This window comes from Aquarana catesbeiana, linkage group LG01 (genome assembly GCF_042186555.1).
Source record: "Aquarana catesbeiana isolate 2022-GZ linkage group LG01, ASM4218655v1, whole genome shotgun sequence".
Classification (NCBI taxonomy): domain Eukaryota; kingdom Metazoa; phylum Chordata; class Amphibia; order Anura; family Ranidae; genus Aquarana; species Aquarana catesbeiana.
In genome coordinates, this window is record NC_133324.1 from 639,950,119 (window position 1) to 639,967,956 (window position 17,838).

The 17,838-nt window shown below is 39.7% G+C and overlaps 1 protein-coding gene across 2 annotated transcripts in view; it reads left to right on the plus strand.

Annotated features, from left to right (window-relative positions):
* The window catches only part of GRID2 (glutamate ionotropic receptor delta type subunit 2), a 1,754,345-nt gene that overhangs the window by 782,085 nt on the left and 954,422 nt on the right, over positions 1-17,838 (plus strand). For both annotated transcript variants that reach the window (XR_012236183.1, XM_073601045.1), the window contains exon 3: positions 85-369. Coding sequence is in view for 1 of the 2 variants with exons in the window: in XM_073601045.1 (XP_073457146.1) it covers positions 85-369 (285 nt within the window). In the remaining variant the exon portion in view is untranslated. The remainder of the gene's footprint in view (positions 1-84; positions 370-17,838) is intronic.

The following is a 17,838-nucleotide window of genomic DNA, read 5'->3' on the forward strand; positions in this document are numbered from 1 at the left end:
GCATGTATGTGTCAGGCATTTTAAGTAAAAGTACACAGCATACATGTGTCACTGTCATCTCAAATATGATTTTGTTTCTTTCAGCTTGTGACCTTATGAACCAAGGCATATTGGCTCTCGTCAGCTCTATCGGATGTGCATCAGCCGGGTCCTTGCAGTCTCTTGCAGATGCAATGCATATTCCTCATCTCTTCATGCAGCGATCCACGGCCAGAACGCCAAGAAGTAGTTGTGGACTCAACAGGAATAAGAGGATTGATGACTATACATTGTCTGTTCGCCCCCCAGTCTATCTGAATGATGTTATCATAAGAGTCGTCACTGAATACGCCTGGCAGAAATTCATCATTTTTTATGACAACAACTATGGTAATTTTCTATTCACATTTCTGCATACAATACAAGAGGCTGATGCTTTTCCATGTCCATCAATGTTTGAAGATTAGTTATTAAAAAAGTTTTCTTGAAATCCCAAACATTTAAGGCCTAGTGGGACAAGCATGCAAAAAATAAATATTTTAAATATTTTTCAAGATAGCATTGTAAGATGGTTTTCTTACTGTAAAATATGGGTATATTATCACATAAAGAATGAGGTCATCAATTAAAATCGAATTAATACATATTCAGGGATTGCTAACTTAAAGCGTAACTCCAGGTTTTATTTAACTTTAAACCAAGCTAGTCCAAACAAACTATTTCCTTCACTAATACATGTGACAACTGTCAGCGATTTGTTAACTGTCTGTAGCATCAGCTAAATACAGTACACAGAGCTATATTCTAGCAGCAGTAAAAGGGCTCCCTGGTCAATTTCTGGAACAAAATTGAGTCAATCTGAGTGTTGCTCAGCTATTTATGGGAAGCTTTGTCTTTTATGAATGAATACAAATTTTCCCAAGGTGGAGATCAAGAGGTCATCTGCTTGCCTTTCCACGTCATCCATTCAGAGGAAGCCTTGCATTCATTCATAGAATATGAAGTTCCCTGTGAGTGGCTGAGCAGCACTCAGTCTGAATCAATTTTGTTCCTGGAATGGGATGACTGCCATAACACAGCATGGTATATTGTATGTAACTAATCCTACAGACAGTTTATACAGCTCTGACAATGGCCCATGTATTAGTGAAGGAAACAAATAATTTGGACTAGTTTGGTCTAAAAAAACTATTTAAAGTTAAATGAAACTTGGAGTTAGGCTTTAATGATATTCCTTTTTTAAAGACATTTAAATAATAGTATTATTCATTGAAAATGTTGTACACACATAGTGTTAAACATACTGGGTAAAGTATTACATAAGGAATAGGCTCACCATTTAAAATTGAAAGAATATATATTCAGGGATTGCCTACTTAATAATAGCTGTATCATTCACTGATAATGTTGCACACATATGTAATCACATTCTGATTGTTCCTGTCATCAAGAACTATTGTAATACAAGACAAACGATGGGCGTACATTGTAAAAGACTGACATGGTGTTCTCTCACTTCCCTTTAGATGAGGGCTTACTATTGTGTATAAATATGCAAACTATGTTTTAAAAGTGCATGTATAGCCTAAACCTTTTGAGGCATTTGTTAGAGTAGAGTTAAAAACCATGCAAGGTAATTTTTTTGCTGTTGGTATACCATTGGTGAAATTTACCTTCATGTTAAATCCCAGAGAAGCAACAGAAAGGTAATGGAAATCCTCAAAGTGAGAGAAATTCCCCACTCAGACAGTTGGTCACTAGTAAAAACAGAGGGGCAGCAAAAAAGTTGATATGGGATCAACCCTTTCCCCATTCTCTCCAAAATCTTTAAAACATTATATTGATATAAATAATTTTTTTTTTACTCTGCATTCCACCCCAAAGCACCTTTTTCCCCATGTTGAAGGGAACAAGCACCTATTTCTTACAACCCTGTGCTGTGATTGTGGGGGTCTGTGAGTGGGGGGGCTTATTGGAATCTGGAAGCCCCCTTTAATTAGGGGGCCCCCCAGATCCACCCCCCATGTGAATAAGTAGGGGGTACCCCTACCCATTCACCCAAAAAATTGTAGAAAGTGAATAAAGACAGTACACAAGTTTTTGACATTTCCTTTTTAAAAAAATAAAAAACAATGTTCCCTGGTGTAGATCTATCATCAATCATGCCTCCGGCCCCACTGCCTGACCCAAAAAAAGAAAAAGAAAACCTCCAGCCTCATCGAAGGCTAACCGCCAATTGCCTGCTCCTCCTTCTGACATTTCTTAAATAACCTAGGGGCTGAGTCACCCGATGACATCAGCAGCCCCCTTGTGTCATCCCCAGCCAGGGCATGATGAGGGACCCCCCCATGTTGAGGGCATGTGGCCTGCTATGGTTCAGGAGGGGCGCTCACTTGTCCCTTCCTTTACCCGACCTGCCAGGCTGTATGCTTGGATAAGGATCTGGATTTTGGGGGGAACCCCATGCCAGTTTTGTTATTTTGGCATGGGGTTCCTCTTAAAATCTGTACCAGACCTGAAGGGCCTGGTTGGACTGGGGAGGAGCCCACACTAATTTTTAATTTTATTTTTTTCATTGCTGGCATTCTTTTTTTTACATTCAGTTTTCAGTGAGGATGCCTGCTGACAGCTGATAAGTCATCGTTTGTTAAGGACGTGGAGGCCCACTTTCTGGTCCACTGCTTAACAACCAGCTTTTCTTTCTATTATTTTCTATTCGATTTGGTCGATCCGAATTTGAATCGTAAAAATTTGGAATTAGTTAGTCCAATGTGTTTAATAAGAGGCATGGTAAGTTTTTTGAAGTTGTAATTTTTGTCACATTTTTTTAAAAAATAAAGAAAATTTAACAAGCTTTATCTCACACACAACGTAGGCCATTCTGCTATGCTTCCTGAGTATGGGGATACCACATTTGTGAGATTTTTATACAGCCTAGATGAATAGAAGGGTACAAAATCCAAGGAGTGCTATTTAGGCACAGGAACATAGTCAGTGGGATGTGCAGATGTGTCAGTTGAGGCGCAGACAGAGACATGGTCAGCAAACAAGCAAAGGATCGATCAAGGCAACAGGCAGAAAAATGGTCAATAAACAGGCCAGGGTTAGTACATACCATAACTGCAATGCTTTGCTTTGTAGCTGTGGCAGGTGTTATACTCCCTGTACTCCCAATGCAATACTTCCAGCAGAGGTAGTGAGATAGTCAACAATAAATGGCTTCAAACATGCTTAGGACAAACATAGATCTATACTCAGACAAAAAAGTTAATGAAAAACAAAAGACAGAAAAAATGGGCAGACTCGATGGACTACTCTGACTACACTGCTCTGGTGGTGATCAGGGATACTGTGACTTCTGTGACAGTGATCAGGGACAGTGTAACTGGCATGGCAGTCATCAGCGACACTGTAAGGCCCCTTTCACTTGTCCTGGTTGGTGCAGTTGCTGGATTTCTGCAGCAAGAATCTGCAGATTTAAACTAATGGCAGGCTGACAGCAGCCACTGGTGTTCACAAGTAGCCACACACAGAGGGGTTAGCTGTGGTTTGGGACAGATGTCTGAGCCTGGACGTGGTCCAGCTGACAAATTTTGCACCACTGTATCCCCTGCAGTATCTTAATTGTATCAAAACTCCAGTCTGTGCTTTTTTCTATAGTAAATTTGGCCCTAGACTTGCTTATTAAAATTGTCCTGCTGCTGGCCAATATTTTACTACTGTATCTGAATTCCCTTAAATCCTGTAAAATACCTTCCTGTACTCATCATCTCTGCTGCTAACCAGTTTTACATTGCTGTGTTATCTGCAATCTTTTAATTCTTGCAGTAAAACATCTGTCAGTACTCTTCTTCTCTAGTACATTTTGGTTATTTCTCTCTCTTAAAAATATCCTGTTGATGGAAAATTTTACACTGTTGTAGTATCTGAAATCTCTTTCATTAAATTCTTAATGAGAGATTATTTGAAATTAGCCAGTGGCAAGACAGTTTTGCATCAGGGAGAGCAAGGATAGCCAGAGTGAACTATTTAGCAATTTCTATCTCCCAGTCAAAGCATGTATCACTGCTAAGGCTACTTGACAAAGGCTTGGTTTACTTTGCTGTGACATGGGATCCGACTTGTGAGACCCCAAGTTGCATGACATGTCAAATTAAATGTTTACCTATGCGAGCCATCTTGACAAATATTATACAAGTCCCTCCGACTTTAGAAAATGTTCTGCAATACTTTGGTCTGACTTGTGTCGGGTTTTAGCCCTTGTACAGGCTCCTAAATAGCATCCAAGTTGGATTAAGTTGGTAGGAAGTCACAGGGCAAAGTCACAGGGCAAAGTCACAGGGCAAAGTCACAGGCAAAGTCGTACGACTTTGTCATTGCAGCACTGTGAATTGAGCTAAAAGCTTTTTTTTCGAACTGAAATTACTCAGATTGGGGTGCTGCTTCTTTATGTAAATCTTCTGTATGTAATCCAAGCTAATTAGAGAGAAAAAAACAAAAAAAGAATTATACGACCAAATAAGCACTGCCAGTGTATGCTGTCACCGATACTGTCTATTAAAAATTACTGCCTGTAACACCACATATAGCTTTAAGGCAACCTCCAGCATGTTTTTAAAGGATTTGTGTATTTTCAATGTTACCCTTGAAGTCACATTAAAGCACGTTTTGCCACTGTACTATGTTTATTTTTTTTTCACATTAATACATGTCCCATACGGCAATGGTCAACTTTCAGTAACTTTTTTGACAGTAGTTTTTCTATGAACCCAAAGAAAAGCCAGAATTTGACAGCAAGATTGGCCCTTAATAAATTTAAATGACGTGCCAGTTTGGGTTCTCCAAATTTCAAACAAGATTCTCTGAACCCTTCATAAATCAAACCTGAGCAGATTTGGTCATCTGTAATGATAAAATGTTTGTCATTGTAAGCATGACACCATTTTACAAAACATAATCACACACACACACACACACACACACACACACACACACACACACACACATTGAATGAGAATGATCCTGCTTTGATTATAAATTATTATCTATCCTTTCTTTATTTCTTGCACAAAGAACATCATAAAAGCTATACATCATTCTAGTTGTAATTACATAAATTACCACATGCGGCAAGTGTCAGACAATGTGATTATTCAGGCATAGGCATTGTACATGCATTTAAAAAATGTTCACGTCATCATTCATCAACAATAATTTTGTATAGAGCTTGGTATGACAGAAATTGTATCCAGTTTCATACTCTACCTATGAATAACATCATGAATCATCTCTCTGTCTGCATATGGTATATCTTACTTTTGACCTCCAAAAAATATAACTGTTTTTATTCTAACTTTCCTGTCCAGGAAGAAAACAATGACCAGTTGCATTTATCTTACTATGTTTTTAATATTAACTCCCTCCACAGAAGTAAATTGTGATTCTTGCATGATAAATACACTGTTTTTAAACAAGAGAATTATTTTATTTTGCATCATTTAACTTTGCAGAGAAATGAATCATTAATGTCAAAGCTGCCAGATATTCCTAAAGCAAATGACAGTGATAGGTGGGGATGAGATGGGTCAACAACAAAGGTCTAGAGTAGTAATTAGACAAGCTATGCAGTCTGCAAAAGAAATGGCTCATCTCTGTGTTCTTTTTTATATTACTAGTTGTATTAAAATTCTACCTCTAGCTTTCGGCTCACAAAAAAATCAAAATTTTATCTCAAGATAACTCTTTGGCTGGGTTCACAGCATTGTGAATTTCTATGTGGGTTTCTCTCATCCAATTCGCAAAAGCAGGAGAGTTTGACCGGCTCTCTATGGAATTGGTTCACATATCTCCGCAGCAGGTCTGGCGCATTTTGCACAAAAACGCTGTGTGTCTTTTGGTCCATTTTAAGTTTGAATTCAGACCAAGATTCGGGCTAAAATCAGACCTGAAATGGGCGCACCAAACCCCTGCTGTGAGCTGCATGTGGCTCATATGTGAAGACAGCCTTAACAATGTTAATTTTCCCAATTAAGGCCATGGATGGAATTTGGCACAAATGAACACTGACACAAAATGTTTTCCTATATTTTGATATTCTGAATAGAGTGTAACACCTACATTTTTATTTATAACTGAACTTCAAGCAAATATCTACATACACAGTTAGAATACAAATAAGAGAGTTGGTTTTGAACCAGCGTTTGCGGGAAATTTGAGCACCCGCGGAATGCCCCATAATGAACGGTGAGACTGTCAATGCACTGCGAGATCGCAGTGCATTGACGGCTGCTGATTTGCCAAAGCATGCTTTGGCCAATCACAGTGCGCTCTGCTGTGAGAGCCATGGTTGGCCGAAGGCAGGGTAGCTTTGGCCAATCATGGCTCAGGGGGCTGAGTCCATGCCCCACACTATGAAAGGCTGCTTACACAGCGACCGTACATAGTTTTATGAATGAGAGCAGCAAAATTAAATTTCTAAAGGAAAAAATTTAATTCAAAACTGCTTGCAGCTGTAATGTATTGCCAGATCCTGGCAATATATATAAATAATCATTGAAAAAAACGGGATGGGTTTTTTTTTTTAAAAATGGCGTGGGGGTCCCTTCTAGAAAGCCATAACAGGCCCTTCAGGTCTAGTATGGATTTTAGGGGAACCGCACCTCATAAAAAAAAAGGGTGTAGGGGTCCTCCCAAAATCCACACCAGACCCTTATCCAAGCACACAACCTGGCAGGCCGCAGGAAAAGGGGTGGAATGAGAGAGGGCCCCCCTCTGGAACCGTACCAGGCCACATGCCCTCAATATGGGGAGAGTGTTTTGGGGTCCACCGCAAAACACCTTGTCCCCATGTTGATGGGGACAAAGGCCTCTTCCCCACAACCCTTGCCTGGTGGATTTGGGGGACTGCGGGCAGGATCCCGCCCCCCCTATGTGACTGGGTATCAGGTAAAAAAGTGTCAAAAAAATAAAATTGACAGTAGACAGTTTGGGACAATTCCTTTATTATTAAAAAAAACATGTCCTGTGATGTCCATTTCTCTTCGATCACAGTGCAGACAACCCGAGAAAACAAAAAAGCAACAACTCAGCCTCGATGGGAGGCTTCTACCAACTGCAGTTTTGGGAGGGACCCTAAAACACCCTCCCCATGTTGAGGGCATGTGGCTTGGTATGGTTTAGGATGGGGCGCTCTATTGTCATCCCCTTTTCCTGCAGCCTGCCAGGTTGCATGCTCGTATAAGGGTCTAGTATGGATTTTGGGGGACCCCCATGCCATTTTATTTATTTTGGCGCAGGGTTCCCCTTAATATCCATACCAGACCTGAAGGGTCTGGTATGGATTTTAGGGGGACCCCCACGCAATTTTTTAAAAAATTTTGCTGCGGGGTTCCCGTTAATATTCATACCAAACCCAAAGGGCCTGGCAATGGATTGGAGGGAACCCATGCCATTTCTTTCAATGATTTTTATCTATATTGCTGGGATCCATCAAAACATTACAGCAGCGAGCAGTTTTAAATTACATTTTTTCCTTTAGAAATGTCATTTTGCTGTGGTACTGTTACAAACACGGAAAAGATGCATTACTTCACAGGGAGACTAAGGATACCCCCCCCCCCCCCGGTACGATATTTAAAGCAATCTTTCATTTTTATTGTTTCACTTTAAGCATTATTAAAATCACTGCTCCTGAAAAAAACAACAGTTTTTACTTTTTTTTTGCATTGATACATGTCCCCTGGGGCAGGACCCAGGTCCCAAAACACTTTTTATGGCAATAACATGCATAAGCCTTTAAAATTAGCACTTTCGATTTTTCATGTTCATGTCCCATAGACTTTTACAATGTCCACCTGTTCTCACAATTTTTTTTGCCTGTTCGCAAGTTCTGGTGCAAACTGAACCGGAGGGTGTTCGGCTCATCCCTACTACTAACTACTAATAGCTATACTGACCAATGTTATCATTCTCCCAAGCTGCTCCTCTCAGGTCACTTGACTGGAGCTCAAGAGCTGCTTTTTATTGATAAATGATGCTGCTGCTACAGTATATTTTGACATGTCAGATCAGTCTGATAAAGAGAACGTCAGCTATCTTGTGGCTATTAGACTGTTCCCACTCAAAAAAAAGAGATTTAGGGACCCAGTAGTAAAAAGTAACAAAGAAGAAAATCTGTTTTTTAAAATGTAGTTTTTAAATATTGTAATGCCTCAAGCCAACAGAGTGCTATAAAAATAGGCAAAATATGTACTGAGGCCTCGGTAAATTAATTATAAATAGAATACTTGAAAAATGACATTCCAAAAAACTAATTATATAAATATAATATAATACTAAATTATAAAATAAACATAATAATGTATTATAATTATTATTATAATGCATGCATCAGAGTAAATGTATAATTCATGGTAATATAATATCTCATTTCAGGGCAAATGTTAGTACATCATGCAATGCAGATCTCAATGTGGGCAGGAGCCTGTATACACATAATTACTTAGTGTTTATGCTAGGATCAGGACCGCTGTTAGAAAACACGGGGACCCATACAACCTACCTGACACCCCCCCGTGCAAAAATTTCAAAACGAAAATCCCCCTCCTAGCCCAAAGCTCGCTCGTCCCCACCTCCTTTCCTGAACGGCTGGGCTGCGTGCTCGGATAACGGTCTGGTAATGGATTTTGGGGGGACCTCCACCCGTTTTTTCGGCGTAGGGGGGTCCCCTTAGAATCTATACCAGACTTAGGGGCCTGGTATGCTCTTGGAGGGGAATTCCTTCTCGCACTCACTGCAATAGGATAATGTGTTTTTCCTATTGCAGCCAGCACGAGATGTACAGTACCCTGTCGCCGAGCTCGCGCTGGAAACATTCTCGTGGGCAGGTACTGTATGTGTGTCTCTCACCCAGCAGCTGAAAGAGTGAGAGAGACAGAAGGCATTGTTCTGTCATCAATCGTTCTATGCTCCACTGATCCTCCTGCTGTCCGGGCCCCCTTCAGGAGGATCATTGGTCCCCCCCTATATAAGCGGCCCTGGCTTGGATACTTCATATATGAGATTATTCTTTGTTTTTTATAAAGGAGTTCCAAGCATAGGTAAAAATGGTACCATGTTTAAATCATAAATATTACCGGTATCCTAACACACTGAATTTCTGGGCTCCAAAGTGGATCCTGGTGTCAAATGGTAGGCGATTACATATCACAAAAAATGTATTACCGCAATAAATGGCCTGAATCTGAACATAGGCATAGGTATTCTTGCATTTGATTATGTTTACACTCTTGCATTAGTTTAAACTTAATGTTCCATTCATAGCAACATAGGCAGTGGTGAAGTTCAATAGCACATGTTGATCAGAATACAGTCCTTATGCAAATAAGTATGTTTCAGGCACCAGCAAGCACCTGACTTAAATTATAAAATGATCAATTGTCCTGAGGAATTAGGCTTTAAAATAAATTATCATTTCAAATAGTAGATGACAGACTTAAATATCAACATGATCCCAGTAGTTGGTGGGGTCCGATCTGCACTGGAGAAAGACTAGAAGTACTAAATGCCTCACAAAATGCCACTGCATGTTTCTCCTTGTGGCTTTTTCAGAGAGCATGGTTGGTTCATTTATTTACCCAAAACTCTGTGTTTAATGATAATAATGAAAAACTAGATTTTTTAAAACATTTTGGGTGTCACTTTCTTTGTACTGGGTCCCTAGATCTCTTTTTTCCTTATATTGACTGAGATTTGTATCTGATTTCACTTTTTCCAGCATAGAGCAGTCTGCCATCTAAAAAAAAAAATATTATTTCTGATTAGAAGGTATCAGTTTTTGGAGTTTGGATTGTGTTATTTGCCTTATTGAATGAGCCTATGATTCAAGCAGAACTATTGGACAAAGAACTATATAACTATATAAATTTATTTTTTTCAAATGAAGAAAAAATATTGGTCTTATGCTACACTCATTATGATAATATCACATTTTACAATGATTTTGCTGTAAAAAAATGAAATAAAAGTTCATCTTAAGTACAGTACCTCAGCAGCTGTATAACATTTGTTCTATTTCAATTCTCTTTAAGAAAACGTAATGTCAGGATGTTAGACTCACTAACCCATTCAAACAAATGTCATGCCCAATTATAAGGTTGACCTGGCATTTTTATAATTAAATTAAGTGACAAGGTGGGGCATTGCTGGTGTCAGTATTACAAAGTAGAGAACACCGGCCTGACCTTTTGGCTTTGGATTTTCTACTGTATAACCATCTCTTTCTGCCTCCTAGCCTGTAATTGGGTAGGATAAACAAAATAATTTAATTCCTGAGATGGCATACAAAGTAAATAATCACATTTTTCTTAATCGATTTCAAATGTTCATTATTACCCCAAGGCTGATTTCAACTGCCTGATGACTGCAATCTCCTCAAGTATGTCTCCTGACAGTCTTAAAACTGTTAATAACTCATTTGGATTCATGCCAGCTTCAAAATTTCCTCAGCTTCAGTGTGCCACAATAAGCATTTTATTAATTTAGGTTTATTACTTGAACTATTTTGTTTGCATTACAGCATTAATGTGTAAGCTATCAAGTGACACAAGTTCCTGCCTATAATATAAGGACACAAGATGCAGTCTACCATAAATCCTTAGCTTTTGTCTATTGTTCTGTCTTAGGAATGTGTTGAAGAATCTCATTAAACTGACATAGTTTTTCATTTAATACTATAACAAACTAATGAATTACCGCCATAAAATTGCCTCATCTGTTGGTGTTTTAGCCAGCATGGAAAATTGTGCTCATGGTTCATTTAGCGCAATGGTTAAGGCGAATGGCTTTAAAGCTCTGATCACCCTTGATGACATAAAAGGCCTCTGGCTGAATTAAAATGAAGTAATAATTATTTTGTAATCAATTATTACGTTAATAGATACATTCTATGATCGAAGTGTTACAGAAGGCATCCATTTTATTATCTGGTATGGACTAGGCAAGCCATTTCCTATCATCTGGTATCTACCAAACATATACTCAAGGATGATTATGTTCTGTATAACCATATGACCTCTAATTAATGTGTGCAAAAAAATATAATTATTGCAAGTTTTAAATCGGACTATCAAAAGCAGCCTTACAAGAATTCAGAAAGCATTTATTTAAATGGCATCAATATAACTACAGAAACAGCTGCTGTTTGTTTTTTATTATTTGATATTTATTTTCCATTTTTATATGAGCCAACAAAGCACCCAACTATAACCAGATATTTTTTGGAATATATTGGACAAGAGTTGTAACCTCTATCAGATTTGTAATGCTGTTTGTGATTCTCATTGAACGATTTCCACATTGTAGTGTGTGCCTCAGTGATCCCCTAAGCAACAATAGCAATTTCTCAGATCAATTTAAAGTTAGCAAAAAAAAAAAAAAATGACACCTCTCCGACATCAGAACAAGAAATTAAGGAAACAATGGTCACCAAGACAGGACGACAAAGAAGACAAAAAAACTGACCTGTGTTCTAAATTTTCCCTGTTATACTAAATATGTATTTTTGTTGCTCCAGGATTTCTTATACCTTTGTTTCCCCCTGACTTTGCATTACTAGAACAAAGAGTGAATGAAAAAATCCTTAATGGAGAAACAGAATTAGATGGAGTCCAAAGAAGTATCCAGATCAGTTTCTGGCCCACAGCAGCTTACAATATAAAGCACAGTCATATACAGTGAGTGTACATAAATGACAATTACAGCACATGCAAATTCTAAGCAGAGTGCCTTAGTGATTAGGCTCTTGGTTTAAATTTTAACCAGGACACAACCAACATGAACTTTGCATGCTCTTACTGTGCTTGCATAAGGGACTGTCAAAAAATATCATGAGGGCTTTGAAATGCACAGTACCAATGAACCACAAAAAAATCCTTTCACTGCCTCCTGCCTGCCGTATTGTCAAATTATAGGTGAGCAGTGGCCCTCTTTTTCTTGCTGTGCGTGCGCACCCACAGAGGCACAAGACTAGGGATGAGCTGAACACCCCAAGGTTCGGTTCTCACCAGAACATAACGAACAGGCAAAAAATTCGGAAAAACACACGAACACCATTAAAGTCTATGGGACACGAACATGAAAAATCAAAAGTGCTAATTTTAAAGGACTATATGCAAGTTATTATCATAAAAAGTGTTTGGGGACCTGGGTCCTGCCCCAGGGGACATGGGGGTTTTTCGGGAGCCGTTTTTTCAGGAGCAGTGATTTTTTTAATGCTTAAAGTGAAACAATAAAAATGAAATATTCCTTTAAATATCATGCCTGGGGGGTGTCTATAGTATGCCTGCAAAATGGTGCATTTTCCCCGTGTTTAGAACAGTACCACAGCAAAATTACATTTCTAAAGGAAAAATTGACATTTAAAACTGATTGTGGCTGTAATGAATTGTCAGGTCTCGGCAATATAGATAAAACTCATTGAAAAAAAGAACATGGGTTCTCCCCAGTCCATTACCAGGCCCTTTGGGTCTGGTATGAATATTAAGGGGAACCTCAAACCAAAATTAAAAAAACAAAATGCGTGGGGGTCCCCCTAAAATCCATACCAGGCCATTTAGGTCTGATATGGAAATTAAGGGGAACCCTGTGCCAAATTTAAAAAAATGGCGTAGGGGTCCCCCCCAAATCCATAACAGACCTGATGGGTCTGGTATTGTTTTTAAGGGGAACCCTGCGCCAAAATAAAAAAATGGCCCCAAAATCCATACCAGAACGCAACCCGGCAGGCCACAGGAAAAGAGGGGGGGACGAGAGAGCACCCTCCTCCTGAACCGTACCAGGCCACATGCCCTTCACAAAGGGAGGGTGCTTTGGGGTCTGACCCCAAAGCACCTTGTCCCCATGTTGATGGGCACAAGGGCCTCATCCCCACAACCCTTGCCCGGTGGTTGTGGGGGTATGTGGGTGGGGGGCTAATCCAAATCTGGAAGCCCCGTTTAACAAGAGGACCCCCAGATCCCAGCCTCCCCCCCATGTGAATTGGTAATGGGGTACATTGTAACCCTACCATTTCACAAAAAAGTGTCAAAAATGGTAAAAAGACAAGAGACAGCTTGGGACAAGTCATTAATTAAAAAATAAAAAAATAAAAATGTCCCGCAATGTAAATTCACGCCGCCCGAAAGACCGAAAAAGAAAGAAAAAAATCCGCAACCGTTCCATCCCCATGGGAGGCTCCCACCGACTGACGCTTCTTCTCTGTGACAGTTCTTATACAGCTGAGGACAGGGCCACCCAGTGATGTAAATGGGTGACCCTGCCCCCCTCTGACACCACGGGGAAGCCAAGGGGAACCTGTGGCTTTACAAATTTTTAAAACAGAAATTTGTGGTCTTTTTTATTTTTTTTTAGCAAAAAATAGAAATACCCAGTGGTTATTAAATGCTACCAAAAGAAAGCTCTATTTAGTTTAAAAAAATATATAAATTTAGTTTGGGTAGAGCATTGCATGACCATGCAATTGTCATTCAAAGTGTGCCAGCTCTGAAAGCTGAAAATTGCCCTGGACAGGAAGGGGGTAAAAGTTTCCAGTAGGCAAGTGGTCAAATAAAATGGTCGAGGGATGGCTTTAAATTGCCTGTGCATTTATATCATGTATACAACCTTCTAGAGCCAAATTTACATTTTCAATTCTGTTTAAATTACCAGTAAATGATAGCCCCGACACTTTGTTCTTTTGTTGTAGATAGGGGATCCCTATATAACAATCCATTCCAGACCCTTATCCTTGATTAGGGTCTGGTATAGTTTTCAACCTAAACACAAAAACACAAAAAGGTGTGCCCCCAACATCTATACCATTACCTTAACTGAGCATGCAGTCTTGTAGCCCACAAAAGGGATGACAAGTGTGTACCTCCTTTCTGATCTATACAGGCCACATGCCCTCAGCATGGGGAGGGTACCTTTCCAGAGTGGACCCCCCCAGCAAGCAACACAACATTTTGTCCTCATGTTGGAAGGCACTATGAGGATAAGAACCTCTTCCCCACAACCTTGGCTTGATGGTTATGGAGGTCTGCAGATAGGGCACTTATTAGAAAATGGAAGGCCCCTTATCTGGGGCCTTAAAAAAAAGCCTCAATGTGTGCATCTATCATTAATTTTGTCAAGCAGAAATGCAATTCCTCATCACTCACAATGAACACCGCCTGACACCTGATGCCTGCAGAAATAAAAATGGAAGGCCCCTTATCAGTGGTTTATTGGTATCTGGTAAATCTACATGAATTAATAAGGGGTGCATAGTACCCCTACTCATTTACAGATTAAAGTGCATAGCAATATAAATGCTCACACTTTTATTTAACCACTTCAATACCAGGCACTTATGCACCTTCCCACCCAGACCAATTTTCAGCTTTCAGGGCTCTCACACTTTGAATGACAATTACTCAGTCATACTACACTGTAAACAAACAAAACTTTATAATTTTTTCTCACAAATAGAGCTTTCTTTTGGTGGTATTTAATCACCACTGGGTTTTTTATTTTATTGCGTTATAAGCGAAAAAAATGAAAAATTAAAAAAAAACCACACTTTTTTTTAGTTTCTATTGTAAAATTTTGCAAATAAATAATTTTTCTTCATAAATATGGGCCAAAATTTATACTTCTACATATCTTTGGTCTGTGTGAAAGTTATAGAGTCTACAAGCTATGGTGCCAAAATTGATCACACCTGATCACACCTGATGTACTGACAGCTTAATTTCTTGAGACCCTAACAAGCCAGGAAAGTACAACTACCCCCCAAATGACTCCTTCTTGGAAAGCAGACAGTCCAAGGTATTTACTAAGAGGCATGGTGAGTTTTTTGAAGTTGTAATTTTTTCCCACAATTCTTGTGAATATGAAGACTTTTTTTTTTTGTACACAAACTTGTCATATTAACAGGTTATTTCTCAGATACAGCCTATGCATAATTGCAACTACACCCCAAAATACATTCTGCTACTCCTCCTGAGTATCTGAGTATGGCGATACCACATGTGTGAGACTTTTACAAAGCCTGCCCACATACAGAAGCCCAACATTGAAGTAGCACCTTCAGGCGTTCTACGAGCATAAATTGCACATCTCATTTCTCAACCACCTATTACACTTTTAAAGGCCCTGGAATTGCCCACAAAATGAAACCATTTTGGAAAGCAAACACCCCAACGTATACTCTATGAGGCATAATGAGTCTTTTGAATGGTTAATTTTTTTCCAGAAGTTTTTGGAAAATGTGGAAAAAATATGAAAATGCATTTTTTTTACACAAAGTTGTCCATTTATAAGATATTTCTAACACATAGCATGTACATAACAAAAATGAAACCCCAAAATACATTCTTCTACTCCTCCTGAGTACCACCACATGTGTGAGACTTTTACACAGCCCGGCCACATACAGAGGCCCAACATCCAAATAGCACCTCCAGGCGTTCTAGGAGCATAAATTACACATATAATTTTCTGATTACAGATCACATTTTTGAAGGCCCTTCATATTTCTACACGTAGCAGGTACATACCAAATAACAAAAAATTACCTGTGGTTTTAGAAGTGCAGTGGTCCAAAGAGGAGAGCATTGGTCCAGGCAGCAGGCAGGGTTGTGGTCAGTGACAGCAAAAGCAATTATTCAGGCAGCAGGCAGGAATACTGTCCATAGTTTGTACAGGCAGAGATACTGTCAGCAAAGCCAAAGCACAGCCAAAGCACAGCCAGAGCATTGGTCCAGGTAGCAGGTAGAGGTGTCCAGGAAGAAATACTGTCCATAGTCAGTAGAGGCAGCAGGCAGATATATGGTCAACACAACCAAAGTATTGGTCCAAGCAACAGAAAGAAACATGTTCCATAATGTCCTGGGTCATTATAGGCAGCAATATGGTCAGCACAACCAAGTATTGGTCCAGGCAGCAGGAAGGACCACCAAGCTTAGGGCCAGGGGGACAGGGGTAGAGGCTTCTCCCACACAAATCTCTTTGAAGCCTCCGGGCAACCAGACCCTGTTCTGGCAACATAGAAAACAAAAAAATGGTTTTCTCTACTATTTTGAAACGCTATTTTGAAGCCCCTCACATATGTGAGACCCCTGTGTACTAAAGTAGAAGGGCAAAAGTTCAATCCAAGTGGCAGGAAAAAACATGGTCGATTAACAGGCTGAGGTCGGTGCATGTGGTAGTGAGAAACGTGGTTTAAAACAACAGGCAGAGGCATCATCGGTAAACAGGCTGAGGTTGGTGCACGTGGAAGTCAGAAACATGGTTTAAATTGGCAGGCAAAGACATTCGATAAACAGGCCAGGGTCGGTTAATTAACATGGAAGGTAGAAACATGGTAACAGGCAAATGATCCACACAGGTATTTGAAATGGGGGAATGGCAGTCTGTTAATAATAAGGGTAACTAATATCTGATGGATGTGTGATAATTTTTGAAGTAATCTCCGATGCACAGGCCAGGTTGGGAGGGACATTGGGGACAATAATAGCTGGCATCTCTTCTAACTCTTCCTCTGCTGCATACACAGCATTTCTTTTGGTTTCTTCTTCCAGATTCTGTGGGGGGGGGGAATGTTATAGGGAAAATGTTGCTCGTGAAGTCGACTCACACTATCAGAGCAAATGCTTCTTGGGGTAGGACCTTGTTGGAAAGTCAGGGCAGTGACAATTTTTTCAATATACTTGAGGTAGGTGATTTGTTGGTTTTGAGTTGCTTTTTGGTAGCAGACAAACGAAGTAAACAGGGCCATATGAAACAGGTGAAATGCAACTTTCTTATATCAGTAACGGGACTTTTTGGTTGACAAATAGGGTTGTAGCATCTGATCGTTTAAATCCACCCCCTATATACAGATTGTAGTCGAGGACACATTCAGGCTTTACAACAGGGCTGCATCTTCTCTGGATCTCCACCAAGGTCTCATTGTGGATGGTAGAGAGGATGTGGGCATCTTTCTTGTCCCTTCACTTCATGACCAACGCCTCCTCATTTCTCATAATTGCCGATTCTCCGTTTTGCAATTTTTTTGTGGGAATCCCTTCCTTTTTTTTTTTTAAGGTACCACAGGCCAGGGTTTGTTTACTGAGAAGGTGATGAAAAAGGGGCAGGATGGTATAATAGTTGTCAACATATAAGTGGTATCCTTTTTCGAACAGGGGGTATGCCAGCTCCCAGACAATTTTCCCACTGGTTCCAGTATATGTCGGGCTGGAGCTGGGAGTATTTGCCTTCATAAATATGGAATGTGTACACGTATCCAGTGGCTCAATCACACAATTTATTTAATTTCAACCCATACCTGGCTCTCTTACTTGGTATATACTGCTTGAAGTGCAGTCAGCCAGTAAAATGTATAAAGGATTCGTTCACACAAATTTTTTGGTTTGGGATAAAAACTTCTGCAAATCGCTGGGAAAAGAAATTGATTAGGGGGCATAACTTGTACAATTTGTCGTGGTTGGGATGATCTCAGGGAGGGCACTGCGAATTATCGTTGAAGTGTAGAAAACGCATAATCATGTCGTATCGTGTCCTGGACATGACAGCAGAATATATCAGCTTGTAGTGGATGGGGTTGGTGGACCAATAGGCATGGAGTTCATTCTCTTTGTAAGCCCCATATTGAACGTAAGGCCCTAAAACAATTTAAATTCGTCCAGTGTTAGACGTTGCCACTGTAACATGTGGGCATAGGATGAATTGGGTTGGACAGCAACAAATTGGGATGCATACAGATTGGATTGATCCACCACATTCTGAACCAAATCTTGTGGGAAAAATAAATAAAAATAATCTAATTGGGAAAAATTTGTA